Source organism: Takifugu flavidus, chromosome 16 (assembly GCF_003711565.1).
Source record: "Takifugu flavidus isolate HTHZ2018 chromosome 16, ASM371156v2, whole genome shotgun sequence".
Lineage (NCBI taxonomy): Eukaryota > Metazoa > Chordata > Actinopteri > Tetraodontiformes > Tetraodontidae > Takifugu > Takifugu flavidus.
The window spans coordinates 10,558,600-10,579,929 of record NC_079535.1 but is presented as its reverse complement, the minus strand read 5'-3'; the positions used below and the strand labels follow the sequence as shown (position 1 = coordinate 10,579,929).

The 21,330-nt window shown below is 48.3% G+C and overlaps 1 protein-coding gene across 1 annotated transcript; it reads left to right on the top strand.

Moving 5' to 3' along the window:
• Nucleotides 1-3,937: 3,937 nt before the first annotated feature.
• On the top strand, nt 3,938-21,046 carry LOC130540300 (filamin-A-interacting protein 1-like). Its single transcript, XM_057059349.1, has 6 exons — nt 3,938-4,126; nt 13,050-13,344; nt 13,870-14,040; nt 14,109-14,287; nt 17,065-19,867; nt 20,585-21,046. The coding sequence occupies exons 2-6, from the start codon at nt 13,057-13,059 to the stop codon at nt 20,786-20,788; spliced, it is 3,645 nt and encodes a 1,214-aa protein (XP_056915329.1). The 5' UTR covers nt 3,938-4,126; nt 13,050-13,056; the 3' UTR covers nt 20,789-21,046.
• The last annotated feature ends 284 nt before the right edge of the window (nt 21,047-21,330 follow it).

The window sequence follows — 21,330 nt, the reverse complement described above, 5'->3', positions numbered from 1 at the left end:
GAGATATTTGCTCTCCAACACCCAAGGAACCCCAAAGTTCTCCCACAGATGGACTTTTCCTTAATGTTTGACGACTTCCCCAAACAACATCAAGTATAACGAGCGATCGGAAAAACAGGAAATGAAAAACGTTTAATTAGGAGTTCTTCGTCATCTCTTTAAACTAAACGCCGCATCATTTCCAGGCTGATTTCAAGGACTGACTCACGTCCATAAAGAGCAGCCGCAGCAGATGAGATGCCCGTAAAGTTAAAGAACCATTTATTCGAACCATCAGTCTAAGCTGCGTCACGGCTACGACTGCGCTGCGTTATTGATGCTGCAATTAGCTGAAAAAAGCTCACAACGGGAAACTAGATGGATGCCATCATGAAAATGCACTTCACTTTACATAAACTACACTACAATATTTCAATAAACACAGTGTAACTGGTAAAATCATCTACAGACATCAATCCTAATTAAACACAAGAGCAGTCTGGAGGCTGACAGGAACAGGAAATCTGTTGTAATTTATTGAAATCAGCTCGGAGGGAGCAGGAAGTGCTTGAAGACTCCAGTGAATTATGCTGTTCTCGGTGGTATTGTTCCGATTGACTTTTCATAAGCAATAAATTATGTGCATATATTATTGTGGACAAGACCTTTCAGAAGTGAAGAACCCGGCGCTATAATTAGAGCTAATTATTGTGTAACAGCACCACATAAAGGGAGGGAATGCTTGTGGTCGTTGTTTTCCACTGATACATGAGGTGTGGAATTTTTGTGGTCTCTGGAAATGTACTAAAACGGACGAGACAATTAGGACGCAGGAAAAATAATCTTTAACGGAGATGTTTTTATATAAATAACCCGAGCGGGTGGTCTGCTGATGCATTCGCTTGTAATGGGAAGGAAGCAGCTTGAGGAACTAGGAAGGTACGTGAAGACTTCTAATTACACTGAAAGGAAATATCCTGAGGTAATTCATCCGAACCCATGATGGAAAAGCCTTTTTTTAGATTGTCCTCGTTTTTACATTAAAAAAGAGGACACTTTTACCTCAACTTGTTTTTTTGTTTTTTTAAATTTATGTATAAAATGTATGATCACCACCTTTCTCCATAGGAGACAAGCTCCTCAGGACAAGCTCGGGGATGTTCTGTTGCGTTCCTCTTTCTACCACCCTGTATAAGTTTCTACGACTTTTGTTTCAACATTGCAGAGAAATTCCTCCAACGCTCATTTATTTTAATTTCGCAAAGCTTCAAAGTTTGAGGTGGAAAACCAATTAAAGAGTGAAAAGAAGCAGACGTCCTTCCTAAATGTGTGTTCTGTGCCCCCGGCTTCTCAGAACCCCTCCCTGCCCTCCACCCAGGAATGTGCAGTTTAGCCTGATCGATCTCTGTGGTCCAACCCTTCGTTAGCGTCTGTCAGCGCGGTCAGATCTGGGAATGACGCCGGCCCGACCGCGGCGGACCCCGGGGTGAGGCCGACGCGGAAGAGGCGAAGGTCAGCAGGGACGCGATAATGCTTTGTTTTGACAACGGACGCCGTCGGATGGGAGCGGGGTGTGTTACGCAAGGACAAAGAAGCGTTAAGAGGCAGAGGGCAAAGGTCGCGTCATCTCAGACGTCTCCATTGGCTGTTGTTTGCTCGCAGGTGGACTTTATCACCCCTGCCGCGTTCGCCAGCTCCGTCCTTCACAGGTGTGAAATGGCAGCTCCTTCGCTCACATTCCGCAGCCCCAGTGAAGGTCCATCTTATGCAACCGCAGCGAAACCCTAACGAACCCCCCGGCTCTCCGAATCCCAACGCATGACCTCATTTTTGGGTGTGGAACTCATGGCACACGATCCAAATACACTCCGCATGACCTCAGCCTGCAAAGATCTACCTCCGCGGCAGAGGTGACCTCACGTACAGGTTGAAGGTGTGGAGCTAATGCTCTCTGCCTGCCCCGCCAGAAAAGTAGGCCCGTCCTGACCCCGGTGACCCAGGAAAGGCGAGGCGGTTCCAGCCGGAGAGAGAGAGATCTGTCTTTACAAGACATCTGTGCATTTTTCTTTTGTCTACTTGTCTGCTGGGTTTTTATTCCACTGAGCAAAAGATGACATCAGCCCCCACACCCTCCTAATCCAGGAGCAAGTCCGTGTGAACCGCCGGGTCGCGGCGCTGACCACGGGGGCGCGTGCACGTCTGACACGATTCTGCTGCGAATTTATCGCCGCTGCAGCCTTGTGAGTCACCTCCACCGCAGATAAACGTGTGTCGGTATCTCTCCCTGCTGGTGACAGACTTTCACTTTGGATTCCAATAAAACAGTCGTCCGCCTCCTTCAGTCACACCACCCGGGGGAAGGGGGGGGTTATATAATAATAAACCGAACGAAGTTATCGAGTAACCAGTCAGTCCAAAGACTGGAACCTGCGTATAAATGCTCGGCTACGCGAAGCCGCCGTCAGTGTTGGAGAGAAAGTGTCTGTACTCCTGGTATTATGAGGACTTGCAGCACAGTCAGAGGTTTCAGACCTGGGGGGGGTCATCCATCATGGTTGAGATGTTCATGCGCCTTGACTGGAGTCCACCAACTGCTCACATGTGATCTGAAAAGACTCCCGCCAGTGTCTGATGCCTGACATTACACAGGACAGAGAGTAAAGAATGAAGCATGAGGTCAAAAGCTTGAGCGATTATACCGAGGCACAAACCTGGGGGAGGCTTTCAGGGACAAAACTAAAGGTTCTTCAGAGCGTGGCCTCCCTCCTTATTCTGAAATGGACCTTTTTGCCAGAGAAAGGAAAAAAAAATGAAAAAGAAAGTTGTGAGAGAGAAAAGAGATGTGAGAAGCTGCACGAAATGCTATGAAAAATGTAAAAGAAAAAACAAAAAAAACTAACAGCAACCTTTGATTTATTATTAGGAACAGTCAAATTATGCATTTTACCACTGAATCTGCTCCAGAACAGCATTTATCAGCGGAACTTTGTGCTTTTGCCGTTGGGCCGACGAGTTGAACTCCTCAATCCGCCATTTTGAAGGAAAATGAACGTACGTGATGAATGTTGCAGATCGCTGCTGGCGGTTTTATTGATGACACGTTGAGGGATGTTTCCAGGTGAAACGTTTGCTTTCAGCACAGGTTTATGTCCTGCTTGAGAAAGCAAAACGTTGCCTAGAGGCTTGAAAAAATGGTTGCTGGAGTTTCGGCGCGTTTCCGTTCCACGGTCTCTGCGCACATGCTGAACTTCACAGCAACAGTGTTTATTATGCCAATTGACTTTAATTATTGCACCTCAGATTTAGCTCGACGGGCTTGTTTTCAACCAGCGGAGCCAAAAAGAGCAGTTTCGCTGCCAAACCTTGGAGAAGTTGGCCCCGCTCATCACTCCTGTGTCAGCAGTTGGTGCCTTTTTTTTTTTTTTTTAAGACTTCTGTTGGGGCTCGGGTGGCTGCCGTCTCCGGACTTTCCCGGCTTGGGTGAATGGCAAGGTTCAGCTGTCCCCCAGGGTCACGGCGAGGCGCTAACTAGCCACCGCTCAGCTAGCCTCAGCTGCTAATGCAGCCCAGAGCGGACGGAGTTAAATATAGAACCACACTTTTAGCCTCTTTGACTCCAGTCAGAAAGAGAGTAGAGCGGAACAATGGGGTGGGGGGTGAATCTGGCCTCGTGACAAAGGACATCGCACCACACCTCTGCCTTTCTCCTCAGTGGGCAGCGGCCCCTTTCAGCCTGCTAAGAAGGAACAGAATAATGGCCGACTGCCTCCACCCCCCCTTCCCCCCCTCATACCCTGTTGCCTTTAACTCTCACACACTCTCCAACTGACTTCTTGGAGGGAGGTGGGAAAAAAGAGAGGTATGCTTCAGCCCGCTATCGGCTGAGTGAGCGAAAGAGGGAGGGAAGAGAGAGAGAGAGGGAGGGAGGGAGGGAGGGAAGTTCCAGCTCTCTGTTGTTGCTCTCTATCATTCCCTCACTGACCCGAGGAAGTGGAAGAAGAGAGAGAGAGAGAGAAGAGGGCTGGAGATGGATCCTGGCACAGCTGTGTAGACTTGAACGTGCCGGCGGGAGGACGCCCGTGGATGCCCGGCCTCCGCCTCTCTGGGATTACCTCACTGCCTGAGCCCGGGGACGCCGCCGCAGCAGGTAAGGAGGGAAGCCCTTCCCGCCTGATTGCTCCTGTGGCCTTTAGCGACCTCTTAGTGCCGCCGCGCGTCATGAAAGGCGAGCGTCAGGTACGGCACACGGCGCCCACGCTGCTGCCTAGCTGTCATCAGCTCATGAAACGCAGTAAGAGGCTATTGTCTGGGAGGACAATACACACACACACACACACCAGCACCACCTCCTTTACTGTCAGGTCACATGATGTGCGGGGGGCTACTTAATTCAGCTCACTTTTTTATTACCCATTCAAATCTTGTAGATTCGTGCATGCGGTATTCATCAGAGACAAGAGGCTAGTCTTGGTGCTGCTGGGCTCTGGCAGGAGGACGGAGTCATGAATCAAACATGAATTACATCTTATATCAGGGAATGAATAGACCCTTCTCTTGTGCAGGGTGTGTGGGGGTCCGCAGGACCACGTTCTCCCCTCTTTAAACGTTAAGCGTGCTCTTAATTGCAGCGACTTAAATGTCAAATGCGTCCCGCCAACGTTGCTGTCATCAGTGGGAAATGTCAACCCCTCGGGATTAAAGTCTGGGCTAAAATATCTAAATTGTTGTCAATCCCCCCGATTCCCAAAGCCTCAGATATGAGTCACTTCTGTTCTGTAGTGTACCGGCCCAACTATATCCCATTCCATAGCAAATGGAACCAGATTCTATGTGTCATTGCACAGTTACACACACTGTATTTACAGTACACACACACACACACACACACACACACACACACACACACACAGAATGTAGAACGTGGAGCATGTGAAGGATGATCTCTCATCCTGATTATTTATGAAATGTAACGGTGCCAAGATGGAATCCGTCTCATTCCCATGAAGTCATCTCCCTCTTCAGTGGAGACACATGCGTCCTGCGAGCCTCCACCCGTTTGTCGGGAATGGGGGGGGGGGGGTGCTGCCCCCCAGCTGATGGGTCCTCTGTGTGTACACTGAGATCACCTCTGACGGGAGACAAAGAGAACGGCGACGTGACTCATCGCATTCCTGTCCTCGCTGCAGCCTTATCAAAGCTGGTCCGGAACGTTCCCCAGACTGGATCGGGCCTCTGGGGAGTGACGGAGCTGATTGTCGGTGTTGCGGCCCACAAACGTCTCGACAGCAAATCAATAGCCCGGCCGCCGTTTGAGCTGGATCCGAGGCGGCCGGGGCGTTCGCCGAAGCGGCATCGATTTCCACCGTTTCTGTCGCCGGAGCTCCTCCGCTGAGCCGGGGATTCTGGGAGGCTTGGGATTATGTCACAAGCAAACAATGCACCGTACTTCCCAGGTGGCCCAGCGGTTGACAATCCCCTGCGACCGTTCGGTTCGTCTGCGCATCATCGGAGTTGCGGCGGGCGCCGTCTAAAAGGCCATTCCCTCGGAGGATACGCACATCTGTGGGGTGAGAACGCCACCGCATAACGGAGCGAGGGCTGCCAGCGGTTGGTGTCGCCTCTACGCCGCACGTCTGCTGGGCCTCAACAACAGCTGTCAGCGACACATGCGCCGCTCCGGTCGGATAAGGGCCCCTGCCTGAAATTCCAGAAATGCGGTTTAGACACATCGGGATATTTCGCAGAGCGGCCGTGCTTATAGCTCACGTTCCCTCGGTTTAAAAATAAGCTCCTTAAATCCATAGCAACTCGAAATCTTCTCGAGCCCGGCTAAAAAGGCCGCAGGATGGCACAGTTGCTCGGTTCCTGCCCGGTTCTTGACGTCTAAGAATACGAGGCGAGGCCATTGGCGAGCTATGTCTAGGACATAGGAGCGCATCGGGCTGGATGAAATGACATCACCGTGACTGTTTCAGTGAACCTGTCACGGTGATGAAAGCCACACAATGGCCTCATCAGTCCGGTGATGTCACCGACACCCAGGCAAAAACAACAACCCTATTTACCCAAAAGCAACCACGACTGGATTCTGCTCGGCAGTGCTGTAATTTCAGGCGGCGAGACTCAGCCGGGACTTTATATTGTATATTTCTGTGCCGCTTGCAACAGCAGCACTCATTGTTGTTTTTGCTAAGCTAACATTGTACCGCAGACACCACAACACCAATACAACACAACCCCCAAAACCTTCGGGTTTACCGAAGGTTTCTTCATTGTTCCAAATGTAGCAGAGTGTGAGACATTTACCATCGAAGGTCCAAACACACACACACACACACACACACACACACACACACACACACACACACACACACACACACACACGCGTGTTTGAATAGAAGTTGTTTAAAGTTTCTGTGAAATATGTGACAGAGACGTCCAGCAGACGCATGTTTAGCATCTAAAAATGACTCTGCCTTCACTTTTGCTATCATCCCCGCCTCATCCTTGCAGGTCCGTCTCACCCTCACACCCGGGCCCGGCCCAATCGCCCATGTGAGGCTAAAAGCAGCTGCTAACTGATAGCCCTGAGCTAATAATAAGTGACAGAAATAACTGGGTAGTAGCCGTTTGAGCCGTTTGGACCAGTGCTGTGCCTGCTTGTGCTTATTGGGGGACCATTGAGGGTTTCAGCTCGCTGTTGCACTTCATCTGTAGGTGCTGCTGGTTTGGCAGTTTACGGGTCTGGATCCGCTCCAGTGCCATTATGTTTGACATCGCTATGAAATATTCCCGATGGCGTTCCACCGGGGTGGATATTCCTCTCTCAACTGATGATGACCTCTTTTATTTTACGTCTGAAAGGCTCTCCAGCAGCCAATAAAAAAGACAGAAGCGGCAGTCTGCAAGTAAAGATTTTAATGTATAGTCTCCAGCCGCGCCCCCGCCAGTTGCATCGAGTTACAGGGTCATGTGACTGACTTCCCCAGACTCCGCAAAGCTGCAATTACAGATGCAGCGACGTCGCGTCTTCTGATTTATGAACTGCACATGCTTTCGGAGGCCTCTGCGGCAGTTCTGTGCGTCTGAACACATAATTACAGATGGCGGAACAATCAAAATAAAGGAGCTGCGCAGTCACCGCGACATATGTCCGCCTTGCATGTGACCCGCCCCGGCTCCGCCCCCCCAGCAGAAAAAGTGACATCAGTCGAATTCTGATCGTGTTGGCATCTAGATGGGAGACATATGGCTGACCCCGCGACACCGGCCCGTATCTAGATGCTGCATACCTTCTGCTGGTTCTATTCATAGGACGACCAGAACTCGATCTCCACCTTCATCCCCACGGTGTGAAGACGATCCCACAGCCACGCCACGATGGTCAAAGAGCGCCACATGCTCCAAGGGCTGATGACCATAAAACTCCGGTCAAATGTGAATTCTGGAGTTATCCAGTTATTCAGGTGAACTGCACGATGCGATATGATTTAGCTTGTAAGAAATGTAAATATTCTAGATTTCGCCTCATTTTTCTGATGCCTCCATGCATCTACAAGCATTGATCTGAAAACAAAAGAAAGAAAATCCTCGTCACAGTGTGAGCAAAGACAACCAAAGATCGAAGGAGGGCAGCATCATGTAGCCTCTTTTGCAGGACTCACACGCTAGCTAGCGTAGCTACAAGATGGAAATAGCAAGAAACTTTGGTCTCAAAAGAATCTGATCGGATCTGATCGTTACCATTCGCTGATTAGTTCCAGTCACGTAGACGGGCTCGGCGTCAGGGTTCACGCTGCTGCGCTCGACTCGAGCCGACGAGCGTGTTTGACTTAATCTAACAGATGGAGGTGAGCGGCGCACAAACTGCACGGAGCGTGTCGGTCGGGGGATTGTGAAGGATGCGAACCAAAGTCTTCTCCGCACATCAATATTCATTACGCGTGTTTCCACTTGTAAGGATTTGCTGTTATTTCCCCGCCTGGACCGCGGGCCTCCCGCGGGTTCATGCGAGATTCGGAGCGGACGCGTACGGAACCTCCACCAGCGATCATAACTTCGCTATGTTTCATGAGTCACTGATTACAGGGACGCGTTAGAGCGGATTCGCGAAGCCGAGCCAGGAGGTTCAAGCCAATAATGCGAAACATACGTGCGAAGAATCCCGGCGTTCACGTCAGGACGCTCGTTCGTGAAGCCCTAACTCATCACCGCCGAGGGGATCAGGTTAATTTGGCATCAGGAGAGCACTACAGCGTGAAACCTGCCACCGCCAACGGCGGCGGGCCAGCTATTAAGGTTACTGTCACTATTAATGTGATTACAGGAAGGGGAGCTGTTAACGTTTCACGTTTGGATTTATGCTCTGGAAAAATGCGATTATGTGTCCGTGTCCATCTGGACAGACTGTCCTTTTCTGACCCGGAGCTCTCGAAGGTGACGGTTACGTCAAGCGTGACCTCAGAGGTCACCGGCTGGAGCGGAACGTGCATTAAAAATCCTTCCACTGAGAAAACCCCCCCCAAAAATTTCAATATCAGGTGGATTTGCTGTAGCTCCGCAACTCAAGTACGGCCGCGGATTTGATTGAAATTCCCAAAATCTTGGCAGGGGAGCATGTTTTCCTTTTCAAGACGGAAGGGCTCCTCAAGCAGAGAGCAATTTCTCAGTGTTTTCTGGCCGGACGTGCTGCCAAACGCTCGCATGCAATGAGTTTTTCCCACTCCTTATTTAGTCACCTTGGGATTATGGTGTGAATATGTCAAACTCACTGAATAAATCACTTCGTTTTCCTCGAGCATTGTTTTTATGTGCAGCCGTTCGCGCCCTCGGCTCGGATGAACCTGGATGCGTCACATCCTCAGCAACACATCTCGGTTTGGCCAGAGCAAATCCGAAAAACCGCAGATTTGAATCTAGGAATAACATAAAACACACTTCACTTAGGAGAAAGTGGGTGTCAGACGGTTTCATTTTTTTGCCACTTAAATGAGGAAAAACCCTGGATTCATTTGGAGTTATTGAATATTAAAAGGCGGCGCGGTGGTTAGCACAATGTGTGGCCACAAGGTTTCCACATTCTGTTCTTTAACTGTAACGTTGCCTTTTTGCATTTTCTCCAGCTGCTCCAGTTTCCTCCCATAGTCCCAAACCACGCACGTCGGTTTGACTCCAAATGGCGAGTGTGTGAGTGAATGAATGGTGAGAGGGACCTGTGATGGAGGGATGACCTGACAAAGCAACCCTGAGGCTCCAGCACCCCCATAACGCTGGCTAGCAATAAGTGGCAGTTAGCTTACAGAACCATGCAAACACTGAACCTCCACATAAAACCAAATTTGAGGGTGTAGATTAAACCCATATCATCCTTTCACTGAGATCTTTTTCTTAAATACTAGAGATAGCTGTTCAGAACTTGAATACATGATAAAATTAGGCCAATACTTATGCTACACTATAACCTTCGCTAGTCTTTGCTGCTGTTGCTCGTGCCAGTGGAGGGTGTGCATGGAGTTTCACTTACTTGCAAACCACTGGCAATGTTTTAAATAGGTCCCTTTTCCTATTGGAGTGAATGCACGTGTTTCTTTATGGCCTATAAATACAGATATATGTGACAGCTGGAGGTGCTCAAACCCCAGGAGAGATTAAAATTAGGCTCAATCTTTGTGTGTGTGTGTGGGGGAGGGGGGCTTCCTGGGTATGATTGTGTGTTGATGAAAGTGCAATCAGAGACAATGACAATGGTTTAGCTGCCATAGATACAGAAGGGCACTGCGGTGCCTCCGAGGAGAGGCGTATTGTTATTTTCCCTTAAGACAACTGGGAATGTTGCATGTCAGACTGGAATCCAGGCTCGGAATCCCCATTTGTTCCTCTGAGGTATTTGCGAGGGTCAAGGCCGGCGAGCAGTCGAGGTGGATCAAAGGGCTGTCAACAGTCGGCTTCACGGACCGCAAACATTGAAAACTCGTCTCTTTTAAAGGACAGATGCGTCCAAATGAAAACATCAGTTTGCTGCGACGCTGAGGTGTTTTTTTTAACCGACTTATTTGCCACAGGAATGATTTCAGTCTCCATTCTTCCCGTAACAAACTGGGACGGTCCGTCAATACACACCGTTGCTCTTGAACCCGTTTAACGTGTCGTGTCGCTGTCAGCTCCACTCGTCTGTGCTGAGTGATCCGCTATATTAGCTTCTCTGGGGCCATCATGGCATCTGCCCAGATACTAAAAATAAACCCAGCCCGTGTCCAGCCGGGCTTTCATATCCAGGAAAGCTGCACGGGTCACTTGCACAGAGATCCAAATTTGTGTGTTTCGTCACCCGCGCCCTCGGTGGTGCCCCAGGGCGTCCCTTTGGGCCTGCGCTGTATAAATGATATGAAGTGAATGAAAGAATCGTCAGCTGGAACCTCGCTGAACTCTCAGGACTTGGTGAGGGCGTCCGTCCGTGTTTAAACCAAGAGATTTTTCTGTTGTTATCGTGGCCCCTCCCCTCTCGGGCGCTCTGGACTTTTTTCCTGGAAGCAGGTGATTCAAAGAGAATAGTTTCAAGCGCCATTAGCATTCGCTGCAGTCTTAACGTCGCTAGGAAAAGATAAACTTCCCTCTTTATCCGATCTTTCGGACCTCGCATGTGGAATGTCAAGTCTCTCTCCTCCGCGATCCCATTGGCTCATTTTTATCTGATGGGATTTCATGATTCCTGATTGGCCGTTGCCGTTTTGCCCCGATGGAGTTCATCTCCTGGATCCCAGAGTGCGTTTCAGGGGTCAGGTCAGCGTGCGTTTGAGATATTTCCATAGATGTCGCTGCAGGTCCCCCTCCATTAGTGTCAGAACGTTGCGCCGCCATGTTGGAGGACAAACAGATCTGAAGATAAACTCTATTACCGTATTTTCACAACCATAAGGCGCGCCGTATTATAGGGCGCACCTTCAATTAACAGCCTATTTTAGAAATTTTCATACACAGGGCGCACCGTGTTATAAGGCGCATAGCATAGAAACTGCGTAGTACCTGTGGTTTCATGACGCATTCACTAGCTCGAGCTGCGCTAAAAGGAATGTCAATAAAACAGCCAGATAAGTCAGTCAAACTTTATTAATAGAATACAAACCGGCGTTCTCACAACTCTATTCACTCCCAAAACGAATAAACAGCTGTTTTATTATTTTTCCCGAGTGACGAGTGTTTTCGTGTAACACAGTTCGTTTAATAACAGGCAGTGCAACATTTTTATCACAAGTGGATAGTGGAGTTTAATAAATCTTCGATTTAGTGCAACATTTTTATCACATAGTACCGTTGCGGTAAATCAAACGTTAGTGCAAACACAATATACGGTAACTCGAACTCTCGAAGTAGTGCATAGCATAGCCAATATAACAACGTTGTTCAAACGGTAATGTCCATATTCACAGTATGACCAGCCTTGTTAAGTTGTAAACACACAAAAGAAACACGTAAAGCTCACTTTATCAGTTCATTCCTCATCCAGGAATCCCTCGAATTCCTCTTCTTCGGTGTCCGAATTGAACAGTTGTGCGAATACGGCGTCCAACATGGCCGGCTCCGTCTCGTCAAAGTCGTCATCAGGGTCGGTGTCGCTGGTGTTGTCTGGCATTTCAGTGACAATCCCTGCCTTCCCGAAAGCTCGGACCACGGTCGATGCCCAGGCATTTACGATCCACTGGCCGATAGTGACGTATGACGCTCGGCGCCGTCTCCCCGTCTTGGTGAACGTGTGTTCGCCGTTCGTCATCTACCGCTCCCACGCAGTTCGCAGTCTAGTTTTGAATGCCCCGTTGACACCAATATCTAGCGGCTGCAGTTCCTTTGTTAATCCACTTCTTGCTTTGTTTCCTCGGAAGCTCCGTTGAGTCTTCTTTACCTGGCGCAGGTCGTCTTGTTGCTTCCTCCACTTCCGCACCATTGATTCGTTCACGTTAAATTCTCTTGCCGCTGCTCTATTTCCGTGTTCAACTGCGTGACTGATAGCCTTCAGTTTGAACTCTGCGTCAAAAGCGCGTCTCTTGCAAGGAGCCATTTTGGGGTCTTTACAGACAGAAATGGTTTGGGACTGAATTTACTGCTGTTACCTCGGCCACGCCTACTGACTACGGTAGCCGCGATTAACCAATATTACCGTAATCCATACAAAAGGCGCTCCGGGTTAAAAGGCGCACCGTAGATTTTTTAGAAAATTCTAGGCTTTTACGTGCGCCTTATAGTCGTGAAAATACGGTACTTGTTGATATTTATTTGGATGAGTCAAAAATCTGTTTTGTTCCTCTGCAACCGCCGTGGAATCAGCACTCTAAAAGTGGAAGAGGTTGAGTAGTTTAGTGTGCTTCTCATGCTAGCTCTCGCTAACTCCTACGCACCGCAGCTTCCAAATGAGGGTTAAAATGACGATAAACACTGTCAAATATTCCGAATGTCCAAAACAGCCTACGAAAGTTTATCTCTCAGTTTGCAGTAGGAGAGGAAGCAAGTGTGCTGAAGTCCACTTCAGCCTGACGTGCATCCTGACAAACGTCTGGACATGAATTTTCCCTTAGCGTCCGTTACTGACGGGTTGATTTTCAGAATAAAATGTCCAAACCCACCTTTTCATGTCAACAGGGGAGGTTATAGCACCCACGGGGGTCGTGAATGTGATCAAGAGAGAGAGAGGGGTGTGTGAGGAATGCTCGTACACACACAAACACACACATGCAGAGTGTGGGTGGGTAATGGATAGGCATATTCATTCCTGGATAGGAATTGCATGTGTTGAAGTTATTTGTTAAAAGTGGGTCAGTGAGGCAGCAAATGTGAAGCTTTAAAGTGGGAGATATTAGGATCCAATTAATCGCTCAAAAAAACAGAGGAACGGGAGACGTTTCTGATTAAAGGGAGCTTTGAAAAGGACAAAAGTCATCAGAGATGCTAATCAGCAAATCATCCCCTGAATCGCCCCAAAACTCCAACAGATTTCTTGCAGAATACTCTCTGTTCTCTCATTCAGGGTGATAAAATCGGCCATAATCGTGTTTCTGATGGGTTTTTCTGTTCTTTACCAGGTAGACTATGAGGTCCAAAAGCGATGGGATAGAGACCCGGGCCAATGGCGTGCTCGGGGTCCCACAGGGAGACCACGCCATCAGCCAGGAGGAGGAAATGGGCCTGCCTGTGAAGAAGCTGATCTCAAAGGTTCAGCAGCAGGAGGACGAGGACAGGATGATGGTCGTGGTGACCTCTGACAAAGAGAAGCTGCTGACTGATTCGTCAGAGAGTGGAGAGAGGAAAGAGGACATCGTGGATTTGTCCAGGAAAGATCTGCTCAAACTTCTGGGGATCATGGAAGGGGAAGTTCAGGTGGGTGGGTGTGGCTCTCTGGCATCTGTTCGTATCTGTAAAGCTCCAACAAACTCATTTTGATGGTTCAAGCGTTTTCTCTTTTAATGGACAACGGCTCCATCCTGTGGTGGGAAAAGGAAGTTCAAAACCCGGGAAGCAGAGGTTCGAAGAGATTAATAAGGTCATTCTGACTGACCTGTGGCCGCCTGCCTGTTCCTGTTTATCCTTTATTTTGTGGATTGGCATCAGCATCACAGTCAACTGTCTATCAGGCCGGTTTATCTATAAATACAGTATTTTGGTGCAACTCGCTGCAGACACAACCATCAAAACCAACTTCAGTCATGCTGTGACGCCGTCCAGCTTCTCACGCTGCTGTTTTCATTTTTTACGCGCATCAAATGCAGCAACTTTGGCGATAAATTGTCCTCTTTACGCCTAATTTCTCGTATGCAAAGATAAGGACGTGTTCTTAGCTTGTATGTAATGTAATGTAATGTAATGGCTTGTCAGTCCAAACTTCCATCATCTCTATTGTTTAAGGCCAGAGAAGATGTTATCTATATGCTGAAGTCCAGACCGGCTCCCCCTGAGGCCCTGGAGTCACGTTATGGCTCCGCCGTCCCTGGATCAGCTCTTCAGGCTCTGCAGAGGGACCGTTTCACCGCTGGTGAGCCACACGGCCCCGGTGTCAATCAGAAGCCTGTCGCTGAGGTCAGTAGCAACAGTTCCTTCATATTTCGGCGTGAATTCGTTTTGAACGCGTCTTTGCGGTTTCCCAGCTGGAGCGTCTGCAGGAGAAGCACAAGGAGACGTACAGGAGGATGCTGGGTCAGCTGCTGATGGCCGAGAAGTGCCACCGTCGTACCATCCAGGAGCTGGACACGGAAAAACGCAAGCACGCCGACTACATGAACAAGAGTGACGACTTCACCAACCTCCTGGAGCAGGAGAGGGAGAGGTGAGGAGGACAGGAGTGGGTCACCAGGGAAGGGTTTCATCAATACAGGCACATGGAAACAACTTTATATGGTTAATATAGAGAGTAGTTGGAGTTAGGGTCCGGTTTGGTTTCAAGGTTTGAATGATGAGGATGATGAAGGTTGCGATGATGGACGGATAGAGAGTGAAGAGGTGAATCTGAATGGAATCTAGGGAGAAACTGACAATAACGAGTGCGTGAGCGATGCTCTCAACAGCCAAGTCCAGCTTTAGGAACAGCGGAGGGACCCGGGTTGAAGGTTCAGCGGGGAAGGGGCCCGACTCGCTGCTCTGGGAAAGAGGAGCGTCAGGGGTGGGATGTGAAAGAATAAAGAGAGGAGCAAATCTCCCATGACATCATCTCTACAATGAAGTCATCTATGAGGTTGTGACCAGGCCTGTTGGTCAAGGGGGGATGTGGGTCGAGGGGGCCTGATGGAGAGGGAGAGGGTCTCCTGCGTTAGAGGCTGGAGGGCTTCATGAAGGGGCCTCACGGGGAACAAACGAGCACGATCAGGACTGCGAAGATGTGGCCTGAATATGTATGAGAGCGGAGGCCCGACGGGTTCACACGCTCACAAACACAAGCCTTTCAGTCACACACGCGTGCAAAGAACCAGCACAATCTTGAGGAAAAAATATTGGAATCTACTTTCTGTCATGACCTCCAGAAGTGCTTTTGTACACTAAAACCATCCGTCTGCTGACCCCCCTCCTCACCGCAGGGGGCCGACGTATGACCCGTTCGGAAGGTTAAAACCGGACCTGCTGGTCATTTGGCAACCAGCGTGGCTCCGTAGAATATCTGGCTGGAAAAATGGGAAATTTCGGTCTTGTTATTTCTCTGCGTTACACAAACGACGTGTGAAACAGAGGCGAGAACATCTGTTGTGTATCTCCAGACAGCATAACCAGCCCTGTGCAGCGCATCATCATCGTCATCATCGTCATCATCATCGCCGCTCCCTCCGTGTGATCTGGAGAGGGTGAGGACGGCAAAGCCAAACGTCTGCAGGAATGCAGAGTTCGGGGTCGGGAGACGGCGTAGCCGCCGTTCGCCCAGGCCCTCCTGGGCGTCCATTTCTGAAGCCAGGCACTTAACATTTTTAAGTGGCGTGGCTGTACGCGTGGTGATGAACGAGACAAAGCTCCAGCGTCTTGGGGAGTCACGCGAACAGAATTTTGAAACCTAAAACCGCGGGAGATGTTTTTCTTAACATTATCCAATCATCCGAGGGGAACGAGCGGCGCACGTGAACCTGCTGCCCTGCTCCTGTATCTGATTCCCCTCTTTTAACACCGCATCAGTCTTACGCCGCCGCCGCCTCTCTTGCCTAACGTCGAACGCTCCTGCTCAGTCCAGAGGGCTCATTACTGCACACTGCGTCGTGTTGACAGGTTTTTGGCAGTTGGTGTCTCTTTTGGTCCTCGGGCCCCCCCGACACAGAGGGCCTGCAGCGCCTTTTGGGTAGAGGACAAAAACGTTTGCAGGTCACGTTATTGATCGCACCTGCTTATTTATCTTATTTTAGATTTCGCAGAGCATAATCAAAACAAGATGATGCGTTCATGCGCATCGTGTCGATTATTGGCAGGCAAAGCTCTGCAAATAGCCCCTGTTCAAACTGAGGATCCCCACTTACGCTCTCTAGCTGAAGATGGCTTTAGATTCATTGGATTTTTCTGTAGGTGTTGCGATGGGTTCCTAAGTAGAAGAACATCTTCACCTGTGGGGAATCACCCAGTTCATCTCTACACTCTCTGCTTTCCTCATCACATGCACTTTGGTCCACTTTTCCCCAGAGTGGAACTACAACTCTCCATTTTCCTACAGCTGCTTTCCGGTCCGCGGAGCCTGAATGCTGTGTATTTGGGGAATGGAGATGTGGTTTGAGTTAAATGAAAATGTAATTTTCATCTTCAAACTCTTGACGATGGATTACAGTTCTGGGATTGTACTTTGGGTTTTACACACTTTTATGGAAGCTTTCATGAAAATCGGGGGGGGGGGGGGGGTGTTTTTGCAAACCACTCCTCCTGCAGCGAAAGTTCCACCTCCTCAAATTTGTGTGGCGAGCGACAGAGACACACATTCACATACGCTCATATGGAGGGGGTGATACTGAGGTCTGGGGGTGTGATGGGGAGCATTCAGTGGAAAAGCAGCCTCTAAAAACTTTGGCAAGGATTGCCGTTAAATATTGGAATTTCACAATATTTCCACAGTTGGGTGAGTTTAAAGGTATTACAAAATTTCTGGAATCTTTTAATTATTGTTTAAGTTCTAAATGCTCAGTCCTCCAGAGGGCACTGGATTCTATATCACTTTGTTTAATTTTGCAATGCAAACATGTTCAGGAAGTGGCCGAACAGGGAAAAAAAGGATGCTGGAGCTTCTCACACGAACTGTTTTGCATGTATTTAGATGGGGTTTGAAATGGGAGTGGACATGAGCTGCATAGAAAGAGGCCTGGAAACAAACATCAAAAAAAGTCCTGGTGAAACTTTCACAGAGTGATTTCATGTTCTCAGTCTCAGATGTGTAAATCCCAACCAAAAAATGGTGTTGATGTCAAAAAATGTCAAAATGGGAGGAGCATGTGAAATCAAATCACTCGTGTAACCTCAGATTTTGACTTGCTGTCGCTGTAACATCACCTGTAATTAAATGGAACACAGATTCTTTATGTTTCATTGCTGATGTTATTCTCCGAAATAAAACAGTGACATTAATTATCCTGTTTTTCTACATTTTAGACTGAAGAGGTTGCTCGAAAATGAGAAGGCCTACCAATTAAAAAAGGAGAAGGAGCATTCCAAACGTCTGGAAAAGCTGCGTGAGGAGCTGGTGAAGCTGAAGTCTTTTGCCCTGATGTTGGTCACTGAGCGCCAGCAGCATCTTGAACAAATTGACCAAGACAGCCAGCGGGTCCAGGAACTCGGCCATCAGCTCCAGCAGCGGGACCAGGTGCTGAGTGAAGCCAGGGAGCGTGCACGGGAGGACGGACAAAAGGTCCTGAGTCTGGAGGCTGAGCTGAAGGAGAAATCTGCCAAACTTACCCAACAGCAAGAGGACATGAACGCTAAGCTGGCCACGGTAGAGATCCACAACCGTCAGCTTAATGCTAAACTTTTGGGGCTTTCACATAAAATGGAGGAGCTAGAGGAAAACAACAAAGTCTTAAAGAAATCTGAGGAGGAACTGCAGGAACTGAGGGAGAAAATCAGCACGGGGGAGTGTGGGAACACCAATGTCATTGCTGAGCTGGAGAACCTGCGCAAACGAGTTCTGGAGATGGAGGGGAAAGATGAGGAGATTACCAAGACTGAAAAGCAGTGCAAAGAGCTACGAAAGAGACTACAGGAAGAGGACGCAAAGAGTAAACATCTCAGGCTGGAGGTGGAGAAACTTCAGGAAAGAATGATAGAATTAGAGAAGCTTGAAGGAACCTTCACTGTTAGCAAGTCCGAGTGTGCTCAGCTACACAGCACCCTTGAGAGAGAAACGGGTCTTACCCAAGAGCTTTCTGATGAAGTCACGGCACTGAGGATTCGATTGAAGGAGCTCGAGTCTTCCGAACTCAAGATGGAAAAGTCTGAAATGAGTCTCAAGGATGACATGAGCAAGCTGAAGTCACTGACGGTTGCCTTGATGGAAGAGCGCAAAACTCTGGTCGACAGATTGAAGTCGGATGAGAAGAAAAACGAGGATTTGAGTAAGCTCGTCAAATCTGAGCAGGGCAAAGTTATGGAGGTGACTGAGAAATTAATAGAAGAAAGCAAAAAGCTTCTCAAATTGAAGTCAGAGATGGAAACCAAAGTAGAGGCGCTCACGCTAGAAAAGGGTGAGCTGAGCGCTAAGCTAGCATACGAAATGGATAAAAATAAAGATCTTAATTCAAAGGTCAGCCAAATGAAAAAGAGGTTAGACGGGTTCGAGCAAACCGATAAACTATCCATGAAGAATAACGTTAAATGTGACCCCGTAAGAACGTCCGACAACAGCAAAAGAGAGGACAACAAAGTCAAAGAGCTGACGTGTGAAATAGAGCGCCTGAAAAATCGCCTCAAGCAGCTCGAAGTCGTCGAGGGGGATTTGATGAAAACGGAGGATCAGTACGACATGCTGGAGAAACGGTTCATGACGGAACAAGACAAGGCCAAAATTCTTTCCCAACAGGTGGAAGAAATGAAGAGTCTGATTGCAAGAAACAAAGCAATTGAGAAAGGAGAGGAGGAAAGCCAGGAAGAAGATCTCCGGCAGCAGTGCAAGCGAGAGGAGGCAAGAACCAGGCAGCTCCAGGCTGACGTTGTAGCGCTCAAGGAGAAGATCCATGAACTGATGCACAAAGAGGACCAACTTTCCCAGCTCCAAGTGGACTATTCTATCCTACAGCAAAGGTTTTTGGAAGAAGAGGAGAAAGCCAAAAGCATGAGCTCTGAAGTTTTCCAGCTAACTAAAGATCTGGAGATGGCAAAGCGTCATAGTCGGGCGCTCAGGCCCAGCCTGAATGGGAGGAGGATGATGGACGTTGCCGTGACATCCACGGGGGTACAGACAGAGTCATCATCCATTGGACCCACAGAAGAGGAGACCCCTGCTGTGTTCATCCGCAAGTCCGTTCAAGAAGAGAATCATATTATGAACAACCTCAGACAAAAGTCCCTGAAGAAGCCAACAGAGAAGAGCGGTGTTGAGCGTTCCCCTTCATCGAGCGGCGACCTCGGAATGAAGAAATCCTGGATTCCCTGGATGAGGAAAAAAGACTCAACTCCAGAAGCCAACTTGGAAAAGCCTCTGCATATTAACGGTAGCCATTTACGATCGGAAGTGACCATGTCCCAAATGCAAGGGCAGCCGGTTCACATCCGAGTAACCCCAGATCACCAGAACAACGTGGCCACTCTTGAGATCAGCAGTCGCACAGCCGAGGAGTTTTACTCTAGCTCAGCCCCCATGAGTCCAAACACCTCCCAACCAAAGTCCAGGATCACAATCATACCCACCTACTCTGCTTCAACCCAGAAAAGAAAGTCCACCACCGGACCCCTGGGCCCCGAAAGAGCAAAGTCTCCCGTCACCATTACAACAATATCCAGAGCTAAATCCCCAGAAAGCAGCGGGACTCCCCACTCTTCCTCAGGACGGCCTCTGTCCCCTGTTCCACTCATGACAGTGAGCACTTCTATAGTCCCCAACACATCTGCCTCTCCAGAACCCCAGGAGATGACCATGGGCCGGGCCATTTTCAAGGTTACCCCCGAGAAGCAGATGGTCCCCATGCCTATAAGAAAGGGCCCCAACAACGCCAGCATCATCGCCTCCGCCGACGACAACAAGATCCATATACATCTCGGCAACAGCGTGACCCCAAAGATGGTCGTCAGGCCCGTGGCCGCTGTGATGGAGGGCAAAGAAATGACCCTATCAACTGGGACGGTCCTACGCTCCCCCCGCCAACTGGGCACCACCGCCACCAGGAGCACACAGAGCAAAGTCACCAGCAGTATCACTATTTCTCCTGTAGCGTCCACCACAGCTAAATCCTCACAAAGCAGCGTAAGTTTTCCATCGCTTTCGTTGCTTTGTGTGATAACGTTTTCCCATGTCGGGGGACAAAAAAGCCGTAATTAGTATTTTTAAAAGCAATATTGTTCAAACCTGTTGCTTCTGGCTTGACCAAAAGATATCGTGTTATATTTAGAGTACTGATTTTAAAGGCATTAATCTATAAGTGAATGCATTTCCGAAAGCATTCGATAATCCTTTGGCTTTTCAGCTATGATGTAATAGTGGATAAAAGTTATCCACTCATTTTTGACAACCAATGTGTTGACTAACAGCTTCCTCCCTCACTGACAAACACGTCAGATGAAGCAAGGCTGTGTTGGTGTTTCACTGAACCTGACAATAATCTGCTCATTGTGAACGGGATAGATAGCGTGACAGAAATGGCCCTATGGGTGGGCCCCACACACCAAAGCTAATGATATGGCATCCTGCCACCCCGCTACAAGCATGCTGCAATTTATATTTCATATTCAGGATTTACGGAGTTTATTCACAAACAACTAAACAAGGCCCAGTGTCCTCTGGTGGAACCGAAGCAGCACACTAAAACCAGACCTGGACTATGTCTAACTGCTGACCAAAAAAAGTCATGATTTCAATTTTCATCAAGTTCCTGTAGCAAATCCGATAAGTAAAATCACAATCTGCTCCTTGCTTTCATGCATTTATGTCCCATTTTCCTGGTTCTCCCTCTCTGTTTACCAGGTTGGGCATGATGCCCAGGCACCTCGCACAGGGATGACCCGCATTCCAATGTCCAAGAGCCTCAAGACTGGAAAAGCTGTGCTGGGATCTTTGGGAATATCCAGTGGAATGAAGCTTGAGTCACGAGCTGAGAGTCAATCTATGAGGATAGAAGTGAAAAAGACCACTGCTAGTAACGTTTTACAAACTGGAGGGAAGGGCTGAGTGAAATAAAAATACCAACAAAGCCTTTTTATGTGCAAATGACAGATATTCTTTCTGTATTTTATAACTGTTCTGTTAGATGTTGTATCTGAATGCGCAGCTAATAACTGAATAATTGCTTTGGGTGTTTGCCTCATTTATAGGTTTGTGGGTTACCTTTTATTAGGACGCTATACTGTATGCCACTTTTCTTGTTTTCATGTAAATTATGTCTGTAAATGTTTTTACATAAGTCTTTCAAATAAATTTTCCCTCAAAGTGCTGTGTGGCAGGCTCAGTTACTGAGGAAAAACAAGCTTTTCCCAGCAGAGACGGAGAATCCTGTTCACCTGTGCACTTCTGGCAAAACCGCTCTATCCATTTCATTAAGATTGCTCCATTTTCCAGTTACTAAATGTATATACTATATCTATTCAATACATACTATATATTTAATCTATTTTTCCGATTTGTGTTTGAAACAAGCAGCAAAAACCGTAAATTTTCCAAGTTGTTAAAATAATTTTCATTTCTCTTTCTATACTGTTTTTATATGAAATCTA

Coding starts and splice junctions, on each gene's coding strand:
- LOC130540300 (XM_057059349.1), top strand. CDS start 13,057: ATGAGGTCCAAAAGCGATGGGATAGAGACCCGGGCCAATGGCGTGCTC. Junction 14,041..14,108: donor ATCAGAAGCCTGTCGCTGAG/GTCAGTAGCAAC, acceptor GCGGTTTCCCAG/CTGGAGCGTCTGCAGGAGAA. Junction 14,288..17,064: donor CTGGAGCAGGAGAGGGAGAG/GTGAGGAGGACA, acceptor TCTACATTTTAG/ACTGAAGAGGTTGCTCGAAA.